Here is a 16,960-nt window from a genome sequence, read left to right as displayed (position 1 = left end):
TGGAATCAGTTTAGCAAATTTTTCTCACATTAAATGTTCATGTCATGTAAGGGATCTGTCACAATCTTTAGAGATTTAAAAGTAAACCTCACAGTGCTTATGTTCAATTCAAATACATGTTAATTCTATAGCACCTTTAACACAGGAATGGTCACAAATCAGCTTTCCAGATATAGATTTAGATTTATCTCAGTCAGAGCATGCCAGAGGTGACGTTGGCATGGAAAAGCTCCCTGAGACGGCATTAGGAAGACAACTTGTGATGAAGCAATCTCAAAAGGGAACTCAACTCAACACCAGACAGTAAGAACACAACTCATTAAATGTATGGGAAAACTATAGGTCATGGAATGCAATTCTTTCTACATAGTTCGCTTCATTCTGCCAGCACATTTTCAGGACGTCAATGTTTCTGTATTGAATTTGACAACAGGAGATGCAACACAGAACATAAACAAAAGCAGATACCTATGGCCATGGTCTCAGATCTAGTTCCTACTGGACCATTGAGCAGGAATTGCATCTTGAGCCAGAATTACATTCAATCCGATATTGTTATCCAAATGAACAGGGCTCCACAGGAATCTCATCATGTTCTGAAAATGCAATAACCAAGGCAGTGTGTATTGGGGAACAGTGCATGTGTCATGACAAACTTTCTGTCTGCTTCATTTTCCACAGTTCTGACCTCTCATTCACATTCATTGCCAGCCTATGTGTTTCCCTTTTTCTTTTTCTTTTTTAATTTCCAGCTGTGCCTTGTATTAGAGAGAGCCAGGGTTCCTTGTCATTGCCCTTATGCGTTAGAGGTGACACTGGTGCTGGAATTCCTAACCTAATAAGATGCGGGCTGGTGGTGAATTAAAGACGGGCTTTCTGTCTCGTGCCAAATCCTCGTCTATGATGAAAGCGCAAGGCGTCGTAACGCAACATCTTAACGACTGAAGCAGGATGCATTATTAAATATAGACGGGAGGGTTTTTCTTTCTTTCTTTCACACTGAGCCAAAGCGCCTGAGAGGGTGAAGAGTTAACGTTATAGCGCTGCGCGTTGCTTTAACAGATCCACTGCTCACTACACAACTACCACTCCAGTATGAAGCTCAGACCAACTCTGCGATCTTCATCTTACTTGCTGTAGGATGCATCAAGAAAACCTGTATCCTTTACACGTGAGCTGACTTTTATTCCGAGACTGGACACATATATTCCAGCAGTGGAAGATGAAGAAAATTAGTCAAGACACCTGACATAACGCGACATGGACGTCATCTGGAGCTCGTCAAGTGTGTGTGTGAGCATGATCTTGTTGGCGAAACCTATAAAGTTGACGGACTTGCTTTAAATTTGGTTAATTGCGCCAATATTCGGGAAACATGGAGCGGATGAAGAAGCGCGCCTGAAGCTATTTGGAGTCTGCGAGATCTACAAGAAGAAACAGAGGCACCGACGGGAAATATGGCTCGCCTCTTCGTTCTGCTCAACTCTGTCGCACTGTTGCTTTTTGGCACTGACATGTTTTTGGTTGGAGCAAGTAAGTTAGCGGTCACCTTCGCTTTGTGAGCACAAATGATCGCTTCCAGCAACATGTTTTTACGCTTTCTCTTTAGACAAATCCAGCTGTTTGAATGCACGTGATTGTAGCATTGGAATGTTACTGAGACGCAGCTGGAATGGTTGCTCATCCTGCCTTCCTGTGAGACTTGAATACAAAAGCCTATAACAATGAAATGAATCCCAGTACATAGTATATAATATTTGCCAGTCCTTTACGACAGCAGGGTCATTCATTGGCAGGTGGAACAGTATAAAGCTTGTTATTGTGGGTATTAATAGCATCTAGTTGTCATTAAGATTTTGATGTGATTTGCAGGATCAATAGTAATACTACTGCTGTAGTAAGCTGTAAGCTGCAGAGTTGTGCTGATTTAGAAACTCGAATACAAATGAAACACACATTATCACAGACCTGACCGAATAAGCTGACCAGGTACTGTGTGACAGAAAAGCAAGGGTATTTTTGGCTTTAAGCTACAGGTTAGTTTGGAGAAATATCCTTGGCTATATATATCATTTTATGTACATTTGTTTAGCAGCAGTGGCAGTGTAATATTAAATTTTATGGTGGCCGATTTACATCATCAGTGAGTTGCTCAGAACTGTCCATATATTCTGAATGAATCTCAGGTCCCTTGCTGGAGTGATCACATCTTCCCCTCTGCAAGCGTTTCTGAAGGGTGAGATCATGTTGGGGGATAAGAGCTGTGTGGTCTGCAGGTTTAGACTGTATTGATAATCAGATTAATATGCTGTAGGGAGAAACAAATTACACGTCAGTGTCTTCATTTAATAATTAACATCCACTAAATCTAATAACCTTGTACACTGTATATGAGGAATATGCCCAAGAGATTTTATTTAACCCAGTGGCAGAAACCGTTATCCGAAGTCACTGGTCCACAGTAGTGGAATGTTCGCTGTTGATACTTTAATTAGAAATCTAAGTAATCAAATATTGTGGCTACTGCAACACTGACGTTTTCCGCACTGACAAATGGGCGTCTGCTCACGCTAAGATGCTGACAGATATTGAGATGCTTGCCAAGAACTATAAATAAGTGTTCGAATCACAGTCATTGAGACTGGCTAGTCTGAAACGCACAATGGATTTGAAAAGCACTCCAATGTAGTCTTTCAATAAATAATCTTTTCTTCATGCTGTTGGTTATATATACCTGAGACAAAGGCTGTAAAAGGTGACGAGAGTTGCAAACTGGTGACTACAGGCTCCAGGCATTCAAAAACCATGATACTGCAGACATACACCAAGGGAGGAAAAAAGTATCACAGGCTTAGAGAGCAATCATGTAGAAGAATTTTTATATGAACTCTAACACATTGTGTCAGTTTGTTTATTAATTAAACTGGGTATATTGTTGTCATCATAGTGATGTGACTGTTTTTTGCTTATTATATAAGTGTCATGTTTATAAGTCCTGATGCCACCTATATCTCTCCTCTTTCTTCAGCTACATTAATGCCTTAATGTCATATACAGTATCATTTTCATCATTGGTAGAATAGAACCTGTGGTTTTACCTTGATTTCTGCTCTTGAAGGATCAAATGTCTTTTAGATTGAATACCAAGAAAAGACAGCTGAGAAAGTGAACCTGCTCTTGAATCCCAGATTGTGTTGTTGTCAGATAGTTGCTGTGCATGGTCGTGTTGAATTTATGAGTGTGCATGACGATTTTTAGCAAAAATGCTGGCACACTGTGCATATAGGCATATAGGCTGGGAAATATGATCACATAATTCTGATGTATTGACAATTTTTATTTTTATCACATAATTATGATAAGTTATACCACAATACACTGATCAAGGAACGAAGTTGATTTGATGGTAAAGTTTTTTTAACAGAATTTAATTTTTATTTTTTTTTCTTAAATAATTAAATAGCTTTGTTTTGAAATATTTGAAATTAAATTCTTTATTAAGTGTCCTAAGCATTAAATAAAAGCATGATCACATTCAGCTTTTCACCATTTTTAGTCTTTCCTTTCTTGTTGTACTGGACAGACAAGTCTGATCCATGGAGGTACCACCTAAGGACCTAAGGATTTAAAGGATCTGCTGCTAACAGCTTGGTGTCAGATACCACAGCACACCTTCAGAGGTCCTGTGGGGTCCATGCCTTGAGGTGTCAGACCTGTTTTTTATTTTTGGCACAAGAGGACCCACATAACATTAGGGAGGTGGTTTTAATGTTATGGCTGATTAGTATATATTATGTATAGACATATCTTCAGATATCAGGATGTGATAGTTTTGCCATATTGTCCACCCATTACTGTGTATTATTTTAATGAAAGAATTTCAGAGATCTTGGGATGAGGGCATTTTTTAATGAATATTATAGTTTGCTATACTTTTGAAATTTTGCTATTGCTGTGTCCTGATATAAGAATTTAATTACACTCTCTGCTCTGATTTATTATTATTATTTTTATTTATTTATTTTTTATTTATTTATTTAAATGACTAGTAAAATACATGTACAAACTTATTCCAACTATGATATGTAGAAATTAAGCATACTTTATACAAGCCAACTGAATCTAAAGTGAATTACAGCCTAGTCTATCAACAACTTGCATCTGGTCACAAAGTGGTTTATTAAATACATAGGAGTGTCGGATGTTCTCTGTTTTCTTTTTACAGTTAAATGGTTGAATTTGTTGCACGTGCTCACTGCCTTTTGCAGATAGCTCTGGGGATGTGACTGCCTGTGCACTCAGGATGCTTTCTGAAAAGCAGCTAATGTGAGCAACCAGCCTAACCTGTGATTCAGTCTGAGAGGATGTCTGTGCCCCACATGGCTTCTTGCTTTTTACTGTACACTTAGCATCTTACCCTGGACAACCTGTGATGCTTTGATGGCATGTTACATAACAGAGATGAGTACATCTGACTCACTTGGTGAAAAGGGATGTAGGTAGAGGAAAAGCTGAGCAAATATGTATAATGAAAGTTCCATCATAAATAGGATTTCTTATGTGTGTGATTAGAGCTTGTTAGAGACATAAACCCATCAACCATTCTAAATGAAGCATTTACGCACCATTTACTCTGAAACAACACACCGTTCAGAATAACAGATATAATCAGAAATGATTTGTCGTGGGCGATACTCAGATTTCCTGATCTCAAACAAACACACTTGTCCTTGCTATTCATTCAGATCAGCTTGTGAAAGCTTAGCGCAGCTCTACATGGTTGGTACTAACAGGACAGCTATAACTCATGTACTTTACTATCCAAATAATCATTCCCTGCATCAGCAGGAGTTTATGGCCATCCATGCACATAGTTTATTCTCTGCTTGTAGCAAGGCATCAATAGACACTTACAACCCCTATTACATAGAGGACATTACATTTCCACATGGATGAATGTGCACTGAGCAAAGTAAATTTCAGACCCAAGTTAGATAGATGGTCCACTAAAGCACACATACACTATGTGGCCGAAAGTATGTGGACACCCGATCATCACACCTGTACATTCTTCTTCCTCAAACTGCTGCCACAAAATTTGAAGCACACAACTGGACACAGCTGTAGCATAAAAGAAATAATCTGTTCCAGCATGATAATGCCTCTGTGTGCAAAGCCACCCTGTTTACCAAGGTTGGTATGAAAAAATGAAAGACAATGAGAACCCTGATTTTAACCCCACTAAACACTTGCACACAAGGCATGATCTAACATCACTGCACAACCTCTCACACTCTTGTGGCTAAATGTGTGACAATCTTCACAGCCTTTCCAAAAGAGTTGAGCTTGTTTTAGCAGCAAAGGAGGAAACAACACAATAAAAAGCCCATGATTCTTCAACTATTACTCAGATGTCCAAAAACGTTTGGCCATATAGTGTACATTAAAAGACAACAAATGAAAATAAACAATTAAACTGATCTCTAGATCATTTGTTGCCCTGTATTTTGCCATTAGCACAAGATTTGGACCTATTAAGCTGGCATGTTTATCCAAAGCATTCTGCAACTAATACAACTGAGTAGTTGATAGATTAAGGGTCTTGTTTAAAGCGGGTGTGTGATACTGGGATGTGAACATCTTTCTGACCAGTACCCCACAGCCTTAACCACTCAGCCAACACATTCCCAGTATGGTTGAATAGCAGGTCATTTGCGTATATAGCCATCAGTTCCTGAAGTGGTGCAGGGTTTGCTGTCCTTTTCTGTCATGGGCTAGCACTGTGACCACTATGCAACCAGATAATTTACTCTTTAGTATAATGACAATCCTTTGTGCAGATGCGTACATCTGAAAGTAAACCTACATTTGAATTCTAGAAGTCTAGATCAGAGGTGAAGCACATGGCAGAGGGAATATATACAGTAAATAAACATATATGGTGATTACATATAAGTACTAGTATATCAGAACAGAGGTGGCAGCCTTGCTTGAGGTTGTGATACACCTACTGACTCTAATCCATATGTTCCAGTGCAAATAACTTTGAAGGCTTAAAATGAATTTGGTTAGTTTTTAACCTCTAATAGACTGAGGTACGTGCCTCTATCAGCAAGGCTGCATGCCCTTATTACAGACTATCAGACACTCACATGCACACGCTGTGGATGCAGAGCTTCATTAAAACAGATGCTGGCATTCATGTGACCTGCAGAGCTCCTGATGTCACAGTTATCCAGCATCTCTTTGTGTTTTTATTTATGATTTCTCATGGAGCTGAGCCAGATCCTTCAGTCAGTATCTCTCTTCTCCAGGGCATGTACTTGATGTTAGATTATGAGGTTTAGTTTGCGTTGTTAATGAAAAGAGGAACATGCTGTGGAGAGGTTCATTTCTTCATTTGCAGACAGAGCTGTTTGCAGATTTAGACCCCACACAGGGACAGTGCATGTGTAGCATATTTATTTCATATCTGATCTTCACTTTATCTGAGAAAAAACAGGAAGATGAAGTACACGGCATACATATAATTCAGACCCGTCTATTGAGATTCATTCACACATTTGAACAGTGGTGCCTTTGATCATGAAGACTCCTGTATAAATCTAGCTAAAACAACCCTAATGCAATAGGATAGCAATAACTGGACACACATTCCTGAATTTAAAATAGCACAGTTGGCAATAGTACAGCACCTCCAGCAAAAATATTGAAGGATATCAATTTATAGATATGCAGTGAACCTTGCAGACACTGTTCAAAAACTTCCATTTCAATAAATTGAATAAAATTCAATAATATATGTCTTACACAGGCTGTATTAGAGATCTGAGATCAGGTTAGAATCGGTAATTTGATGAGAGAAATCATATTTAGTTTATGATAATGATTCTAGGAGTAATACTTTCTTCAAGGTTAACATAAATGGTATGTCAAAGTCTGTACTTTTTCAGGACTCTTTCTGTTTTTGAGGTTTTGTCTTCTCACATACTGTATGTCCTTTTGGAAAATATAACATGATTTATTAAATGCAAAAGAGACGCTAGAGAATAGGCTTAAAAGTGGCAGAAGTATTTATAAAACTAATCCGAGGAAAGCTAATCACATAACAGTGCAAACTAATAGATATGCACTGAATTCAGTGAAAAAGCAAGTGGATGGTTATTACAAGTAACAAATGCAAATGATAGGGATACAGGAAGGAAAACTCAATTTCCTAAGAAATGGGGAAAAAAACTTAAGCTAAGGCACCTGAACTATCGAAAGATTACCAAGAACCCATTAGGGATAAAGAGTCATGGAAACATTAACCTGCATGAAAACTAGAAAATCAGGAGGAATAATAATAATAAAACAGTTGCTAATTGTCATGCATGGAATTTTTGAGTCTGCAATATTTTAAAAGATTATGAACACTTATTATAAAAGCCAATTTTTGTCAAACAGATTGGACAGAAATGAAGAAACTCTGTCAGTAATCCTTTTTTAATACAACGGTGTGTTAAGAAGAATACAAAGAGGGGGTTATTTTACATTCAAATAACCCCTTAAACATGTTTGAATGGCCCAGTACAAAATAAATTCATCAGGTGGGTTCGATTGTTATTCTTGTCCACTAAAATAGAGTTAGTTACAAATTACTACTGCTCAACTTCCTTGTCTTTGGACTTCGAGCAACCCTCGAGGCCCAGTTCTGTTTAGAACAAATTCAGCATGAATATATTTTGTGATAAAATTTACAGACCAAAATCTCACACATGTGCACATAGCAATATAGCAGATGCTTTCTGGAAATAGGAAGCTCAAGTCCAAATTTTCTTGAATGCCTTTGACATTTTGTTTGCATAATGAATTAAACTAAACCTAATGCAAATTTGTAAACATTTAAGGAAACTCACAGATTACAGGAAATATGATTTAAATTTCATTAGCTCTTTTAATATAAAGATCCTCCTCACATGACCAAACTCACTGGGCTACAGACTTACATATGAATATAATATATATATAAAGTAAATACGCTTACCAACCATTTTAATAGGAACATCTAGACATGTGCTCATTTATGCAGTTATCATGTTTCAGCAGATACGTGTCAAAAGCTTAATGTTCACACATCAGAATCAGTAAAGATGTGATCTCAGTGTCTTTGACTGTGGCATGGATTTGTGCCAGATGACAGTGGCTGGATCGAGTATTTTTAGAAACTGCTGATCTCTTGGGACATCCACCTCACAGAATCATACTAATATACCAGTCAGACTACCTACTGTACATTGCCCAAAAGGTTTAAATGAATCTGTGAGTGTGTATGTTTGACAGTGGACAGGAATCGACCTATACAGAGTATATCCCTTTCAGCTAGTGTTCCCATGATAGACTCTGAACCCACTATCAAAAGCTAGCCTTTCATTTGTTTAAAAGTTTAGAATTTCAAAATCTTAAAACTTATATGGAAAAAATCGAATGAATGAATGAATGAATGGATGGATGGATGGATGGATGGATGGATGAATGAAGAAACAAACAAATAAACAAATAATGAAAAAAAAAATGAGCATCAACAGAGCAACACTGATTCTCCCATCTTTACAGACCCAGTGTCTTTTATTTTCAAAATAAAAGGTATAATGCTTTTTATTGTGAAAATGGTGTATTTACAAAATGAAAATCCTGTACATAGAAAATAACATTGTGAGATTCTTGTACAGACAGTATTTATCGATCTGCTCAACGATTGATATAAATAGATTTATCTTTGTCCCTAACTTTAATGGAGGCATAAATCTTTAGAACTCGGTATGAACCCACATCATTTATAATGTTACTCCTTACACACTCACGATTAGACAGTGTGTCTGGAGTTAATATCTGCAAATATAGAAGACTATCAGAAGTCACTTTTCTCAGATTGATTGATGCTGGCAGAAAGGTAGGTCAGCATACAAAGCCCTTTATCTGGCCTTTTTGTTGTGTGTCCCTCAGAAATAGACCGAATGTGTCAGGTAGAGTTTCAAGTCACCTTGATGTGTTTTGACAGAACTACAAAGGTGCAAAGTTCATGGAATACCCAGCACTTGGTTGACTGTTTCATTAGTTAGAATGATGCTGTAATGCTCTCATTGGTCACTTGGCCAATCATGCAGCACTGCTTCTTAAACCTGTCCTCAGGCTTGTGGTTTTAGTTTTTCACTTCACAATGCCTGTCTAGTTTTCCTGAGAATAATCCAGTGATTCACAGCTCTGGTGTGTTTTGAAATATTGTCTCTTTCTATTTCATTGCCTTAATATTTTCTACATTTTGTACAGAGAGTGTGAGTACTTTTCTTTGTTTTGATGATAATATGACAGAGCAGGAGCATGACAGACGTATCTGATCTTATTAGCCTCATGAACTGATTAGCCTTGTGATCTTTTTGCTATGATTTATTCCCCAGCTGCTGTTATAATAAGCTCCACTTTTCTGGGAAGACTTTACACTAGATGTGGGATTGTGGCTGTGCGGATTTGTGATCATTCAGCTACAAGAGCATTAGTGAGATCAGGTAATAAATTAGGGTGAGGAGGTCTGGGGTGCAGTCAGTGTTCCAGTTCATCCGAAAGTTGTTTAATGTGATTAAGGTTAAGGTTCTGTGCAGAACACTTGAGCTCCACTCCATGCTGGCAAACCATGTGTTCAAGACCCTTAATTTGTGCATGGGGCATTGTCATGCTGAAACAGGTGTATTTGGCTATATTGTGTAACATTTTGACAGAAAACTGATTAAAACCAAATGACTATAGGTGGGGAAAAAATGTTGGTTGTTTTCCAGGTATGTGATGTTGCAGCATCTGTTGTTTTTCTCTGCTCCCCACGTGTATTTTTCTATAAAAAGATATTCTTTAGCAATTGCATAATAAGAGGCTTTTTATTTTGAGACAATCACAACACATTTTATGTAATATATTCATGTTAAATGTATTAGTGTGGGCTAGTAGAGGAATCGATAGTAATCTCCAGCGTTCAAAACATTTAGAAAAAAGGGATTGATAATTAACTAAAGATATGTGATAAAATCAGATGTCATTATAATTCATAGCTTCCTGGTGGTTCAGCAGCAGGATCCCATGCTCTCATTGCCTCAGCCTGGGTTCAATTCCTGGGCAGGGAGCTAACACAGCTACTGAAGAGTTAACTCTCAGTGCCGGTTCCAAGCCCGGATAAAATGGGAGGGTTGTGTCAGGAAGGGCATCCGGCGTAAAACCTGTGCCAAATCAAATATGCGGACCAAGTGATCCGCTGTGGCGACCCCGAACAGGGAGCAGCTGAAAGAACAACAACATTATAATTCATAAACCAGAAAGAAACTTCAGGAGCCAATGTTGGAATTTAGTTTTCCCTGTTATTTAGAAAAGATTGATTCATTTTCTGACCTGAGCAATTTCCAGTGAGTTATAAACGTTGTGATTCTGAAGTTTGTTAGGTCAAAGAGGTATAATAAGATGTCAAGGGCCCCATCAAGTGATGTCAAGTGAAAGTTAATGACCATAATGACCACATGATCATACTGTTTATCAGCAGTTAGGTGTGAGTATAATTAATTAAATCCAAGTCTTTTAAGGATTAAGGTGTTTAAAAATGACAGAGCCCCTTTCTGCATCCAAAAACAGGATTGCTGCATCTAATGATGCATCTTTAATATACAGTCTACTCAACAATGTAACCATAAGCACAGATCCCTTTAGGCTCTGTCCCCAGTTGGGCTCAAAGCCCTGTGGTCTACCCCCAAGTGCTTTTGTGGTGAAGGCAATAATGTGTGTGTGTGTGTGTGTGTGTGTGTGAATATAGAATAATTATTTGTTTTTGTGTAAAGATCTTAGAGCTGTTACTCTGTCAGTATATGAGACTCTTGAAAACTACAGCAGCAGTCAAACTAAACACAAAATTGGTGAAAGAGTTGTCTATCATACAGCCTTATAAAGATGCAGCAGGCTAGTTACCTAGTAATCTGCCTAGTTAACATCTGCCACAATTAACACCTGCCTTATTAACATCTGTCTAGATAACATCTGTCTGTTGACATCCTACTAGTTGACAACATTCACATGCTACTAGTTAACATGTATCCCAATTAACATCTGTCTAGTTAATATGTATCCCAATTAACATCTGTCACAGTTAACACCTGCCTAATTAACATCTGTCCCACTTAACATCTGCCTAATTAACATCTTTACCAGTTAATATCTGCCTAATTAACTTCTCTACATCTGTCCAGTTTTCGGTCCATAGGCACTGCATTTGGCCCTGGACCCAGACTTTGGACACCCTTATCTAAGTGAACTTTGATCTTGTGATTTCATGATCCTCATACACATCTTGTGAATCAGTAGAGCCAAGTAGGTGAAAGTGTTCTTAAAAAATATTGCTAAGCACCAGAATTTTGCCTTTTTGTTGCGTGGTGATAAAAAAATGTCAACATACTAAGATTTGTCAACATACTAAGATTAATTTTTATGGTAATTATATTTCTCTCTATGTAATGTTTCTCTCTATGTAATGTTAGTCCCGCGAGAACAACAGCATTCATCTTTCAATTTGGCCTTTATTACAACTGGTTGCTGCTGGGAATACTCTTATTTAAGCATGCGGGTGAAACTCTCGGATGCCGAGGCTAGTAAATGGTATTTTCTCTGGTTCTGTACTTGCAGAGGTCTTTGTTAAGAAAAAAAAAACATCTCTATTTACAGTTCTTTCCAGAGTTGAGATCATTTGGTGGATTGAATAGCTGCCAGTCTGTTTCTCCCTCTCACTTATATTTTGCCCTCTCTTGTTTACTTTTTGCCTTGCCTTTATGTTCGCCTTCTCTTGTGATTTATCATGCTTTTCCCGCAGTTGCTTCTAGTTAGTTCTCATCTTCTTTGCCTAACCTTTTCAGTGCACAGCTCCTTGATCCTCCCCCATGGCTTACTCAGTAGCGTACTTGCTTCTGCCCTAGAGGTTTTGGGTTCGATCCCAGCAGTAGACTTCTCTCTCATTCTCTCCTACATAATTCTGTCTGTTCACTAACTTCTCTAGTTTTGCGGGGTTCCTGCCACACCATCTGTTAACTCTGCCTGGTGGCTCAGTGTGTAAGAGCACTTTCCGCTTTCATTTCTGAATATTGGGTTCAATTTCCATGGCGCATAACACTCATGTCACTTACTGTTGTCTGCTACTGTGCCAGTTCTTTGGGCACTCTGTGCTTGAAGGTTGTCAAGATGCTTATTTTGATTACAAGATGTCTCACAACCTTGTTACATGCTGTTAGCTTGGATTTTGTGGTTAGTGATGTTGGCAGCTCTGTTATCGTGAAGGCAGTAAAAGTGTGTCTGAGGTTGTGGCGTAAGAGGTATTCACATACAAGGGATTCTACTCTGATCTGGCATAACATTGAGAGGTGAAGTGAGTAACAATGATTATCTCCTCATCTTGGCACCTGTTAGTGGGTGGGATATATTAGGCAGCAAGTGAACATTTTGTCCTCAAAGTTGATGTGTTAGAAGCAGGAAAAATGGGCAACTGTAAGGATTTGAGCGAGTTTGAAGGGACAAATTGTGATGGCTAGACGACTGGATCAGAGCATCTCCAAAACTGCTGCTCTTGTGGGGTGTTCCCGGTCTGCAGTGGTCAGTATCTATCAAAAGTGGTCCAAGGAAGGAACAGTGGTGAACCAGTGACAGGGTCATGGGTGGCCAAGGCTCATTGATACACGTGGGGAGTGAAGACTGACCCGTGTGATCCGATCCAACAGACGAGCTACTGTTGCTCAAACTGCTGAAGAAGTTAATGCTGGTTCTGATAGAAAGGTGTCAGAATACACAGTGCATGATGGGTCAGGGCTGTTTTGGCAGCAAAATGGGAAGAACACAATATTAGGCAGGCGGTCATAATGTTATGCCTGATCAGTGTAATTCATAAATACTTTCTGGAAATAGCATTTTATTGACCGGTTACAGATAATCCTGTCTAACTGAACATGTTCTCAGTGTATATTTATGGACTGGAAAGAAATATTGACAATATAATATTTACTGTCATTCTCCTGTCCTCCCATGGTATTATTATTGACCAGTGATGGGTGATCTTGACCTGGATATGACACCAAAAGATGCAAAGCAGAACAAAATCACAAAGCATCTGATTTACAAAAAAAAAAGTAATAAATAATAAAACTGGCTAATTGGGATCACAGTTAAAGGTAAAATATTCTCTTCTGCTCTTTTTACCCCTTGACTTCACTTTGTGGTGTGACTTGCACGCCTAAAAATGACTTCAACTTCAAAAGGAAAATTTCACTAAAACACATGGACAAAACACTGGCTGTTATATAAAGCTGTTACATAATTCAATTAAGCGCTTGCCTGTGTTGACACAAGCACATCAGGACTGGGCAAAGAAGCAGAAGGTAACTCATGTTTCAGTCATCCACACAAGCCAATTAGCGCGGCGCTTGGGGAAACTGATGAAAAATTCCAGTGCTAAAACGCTCGGCTCAAAAGCCTTCTCTGTGTTCACCTGCTTTCTATTTTCTCGCTTCAGTATTAGAGGCGTGCTTCCTAAAATTGAATCTGTCACTATGTGCTCCCTTGCCTAGGAGTTTGCCTTTTGTGAGACTAATTAGCTTGTCAATTGCCTGCTAAATCATGACAGAGCACCCAGCTGCGACGCTGGAAATAAAGAGAAAACAGGAATCACTGCACAGGATACAGAGTCCAGAATTCAATCAAACTCAATCACAGAATGCAGTGCAGTATTGGAGCGAGTATTTCTCATGAATCGTATTCATTTTTCTGCTCAACCATAGTTGGGTAAGCAGTGACGGGCCTTAAATAGATTTTTAGCTTAGATTTTAGCATATGTGTACTGGATTACATGAAATGTTTTTCTTTTTTTCTATGTATTCTAAAGCGTGAACACTTTGAATAAGCTGAGAGGGGGAAAAAATGTAAAAGGAAAAAAAGGAGAAAGGAAACATCTAACAACGACAATGTCACTGACGAACACATTCACACGTTTAGGTTGATGCTTTTTAAGGTTCTGCTTTTTACATTACCGTGACTTTTATATAAAACACCATAACACGACTGAAGAAATTAAGGGTGATGTGCAAGACCTGAAAATGTAGCTTCGCTTCCAACTGAGCAGAATCTGCATACACACTATGCTACTTATAAAGCACACACACACACACACACAAGATCTAGTCTAGAATGAGGTTTTATAGAATTTCTGATCGCTTTAAACAACAAAAAACATTTTTTATTTCTCTAAAGCAACCCACAGTGTAACCAGACTCTGAATCTCTTTCTGCAGAAAGAATAATGTTTTACCTCAAGTTATAATATAATAATAATAATAATAATAATAACTTTTTAACTCAAGTTGGCAACTCTGAATACAGCCGTAGATTTACTCTAACACAGTTTTTAAAAATGTGTTTGTTAAATGTGTTTTATAAAATATCTTAAAAAATTCCAAATATTAAAAGAAACAGCAGAGTCCCATAATAAAATATATACATTAATAATTACAGTATTTTTTTAGCTTTGGTACTGGCTATTGCCATCTCACTTTATTATTATTATTATTATTATTATTATTATTATTATTATTATTATTATTATTATTATTATATTAATCACTCTACAAATAATTGAGCAACACATGTATACATGATATATTGGGATAAAATTGGCAATGTTTTATGTTTCAAAGCAGCCATGCCTGATTGGACAGTGTTCATGGCAAAGAAAAAATCCAGAAACTTTGCAGAATATATGGATACAAAGAAAATATTGTAAATCTATAGATTGTCTGAGAGATCTGATTTATCCAATTAGTGCTAATGACATTCTGGTGACATGCAAATAGTGATATTTTCTATTTTACTATTGATAAAGAAATTTCTGCCTTTAATTCTGATTGCTCGAACTGTCTGATGAGAGAGTATGTTAATCTGAGCATAACATTATTTAAAGAAAAATCTATTATTTATGGTTAAAATAAGTCTTTCATTTTCAATATTATCTTTAAAAGTGAAGTTCTACAATAACTGTTATAAATCTACTAATCAGCTTTGAACACCAAACGCTTCAGTGGAATTCAGTTAACTTCATTGACTTTCTTTCTTTCGCTTTTTGTCTTTTACTTTAATGTATAGTATTTAACTGCTGGTGATTCCTCCCTGATTTGATTTCTGCTAGAAACTCTATAAAAATAAAGCCATCATATTTTGTCCCATTTTTACAGGAAATAAGTCAGCATAAGAATATGAAAGGGAGAAAAGCCAGAATTTCAATTTCCAGCACCCTGGAATGTCCTTGTATTTTCAATAGACTGAAGAACATTTAATCTTCATCAAATCCTTAAATCAGCGGCCCTCATATATACGTGTGATGGCAAGCTACTGTTTCTTATATGCAAACCTTTTATTCAATTACGTGCTTCTTTCTTACAATATATTTTTTTTAAAGACAATATAGCATGTAATTAAAGAAGTCTTAGTTCAAGGTTAAAGCTGAATCATCCACTGAGCTCAGATATGGGATATATATATATATATATATATATATATATATATATATATATATATATATATATATATATCACAAGTCATTCCGAGCCTTTAAATCTGTGATCATTTTTACAAAGCTTTCATAAGTAAGAGCCAATATCCAGCACTCAGCTCTTCTGCAGATGAATGTGTGCAGCTCAGAGTTGAAGACCCTTAATAATAGATTGAGCAATTACTGAATGAAATGAGGGGCATGGCTTTTCAGAGCTGTAGAGCTTTTTTATGCTGTGTTTTATATTTCAGTCAGCCTTAAGGATGAAAATGGAATTCATTTGAATTCAATGGAGTGGTCAGATGAATAGAGTGCTAACCTCCTTGTTTTGTAGACCGCCCACCCGCTCCAGTCAACGTGTCTGTCATGAATCTGAGGGCTGATTCAGCCACAGTGACCTGGGAGGTTCCAGAGGGGGACATCATTATTGGCTTCTCAGTCCTACAGCAGGTAAATACTGTATGACATGACCAGAATTTTTATGCCAACAATCTCTGACTTCCAAGTTTTCTTGGAACATTCTTAAATAATAATGATGTCATTCTATAATTTGCTGATCATGGCCATGGAATAGAGGCTCACTTGCTCATTTGTTCAAGATAATACTAATTATCTACACAGTGAAAACATGACCATTACAATTGGATGTGCTTGTTGAGGCCAAGGCTCTGTCTTCCACCCAACCTTGGCAAACCATGTCTTAATAAATCTTGCTTTAAGCAAAGGGACATTGTCATCCAGAAACCAGTTATAAACCATATATAGAAATTTACTAGCTTGCCAGTGTGAACTTCTGAATTATAAATGATCACATTTTCTATTGCAAAAACATGTGTAAACAGAGCTGGTTAATTTAACCAGTGTGTCAGTAACATGATGCTGTACCTCGTAATTCGAAAGAGTACTTCAAAGTTTTGGTGCAGTTACAGCAAAGCAGTACATCTGAGCTGTCTGAGCTTCACATAATTGGTCTATGAGGCTGCAGTACGATATTACTGCAATATTGGCAGCTCTCTCATGCGTATGGCCACCCCCTCTTAAAAGAAGAAAAATGCCCAAATATCAAACTGTCCATAAAAGAAATCTAAGTGGCACTTGTCAGGATGCCGAATGCAATCATTTGCTTTCTTTTTTACTAAACAGATCTATTCAGCTTATGTGACAGTTCATATAATAATTATACCAGTATTAAATACTATGAATATGACTTAACATTGCTTTTTCATTACAAATCCCTACATCTTTTGAAGAATACCCTGTGATTACACACCTGCATGATTTACTGAAATCCTTTTTACTGGCAAATGCATTCTGCAGCTAACCAATCTCATGTTGTATGAAGTAACTTGCCACATTATGTAACAAAACTGGT

General features: G+C 37.4%; 1 protein-coding gene across 1 annotated transcript in view; it reads left to right on the top strand.

The window, feature by feature from the left end:
- Positions 1–920: 920 nt before the first annotated feature.
- fndc4a (fibronectin type III domain containing 4a) overlaps positions 921–16,960 on the top strand; it is a 31,436-nt gene continuing 15,396 nt past the window's right edge. The window contains exons 1-2 of the mRNA XM_058379776.1: positions 921–1,533; positions 15,923–16,038. Coding sequence (XP_058235759.1) covers positions 1,458–1,533; positions 15,923–16,038 — 192 coding nt within the window. The 5' untranslated portion in view covers positions 921–1,457. The remainder of the gene's footprint in view (positions 1,534–15,922; positions 16,039–16,960) is intronic.

The sequence above is a fragment of the Hemibagrus wyckioides genome, linkage group LG25, assembly GCF_019097595.1.
Source record: "Hemibagrus wyckioides isolate EC202008001 linkage group LG25, SWU_Hwy_1.0, whole genome shotgun sequence".
NCBI lineage: Eukaryota > Metazoa > Chordata > Actinopteri > Siluriformes > Bagridae > Hemibagrus > Hemibagrus wyckioides.
Note: the sequence above shows the minus strand (reverse complement) of the source record. Positions and strands in the feature narration are given on the sequence as shown.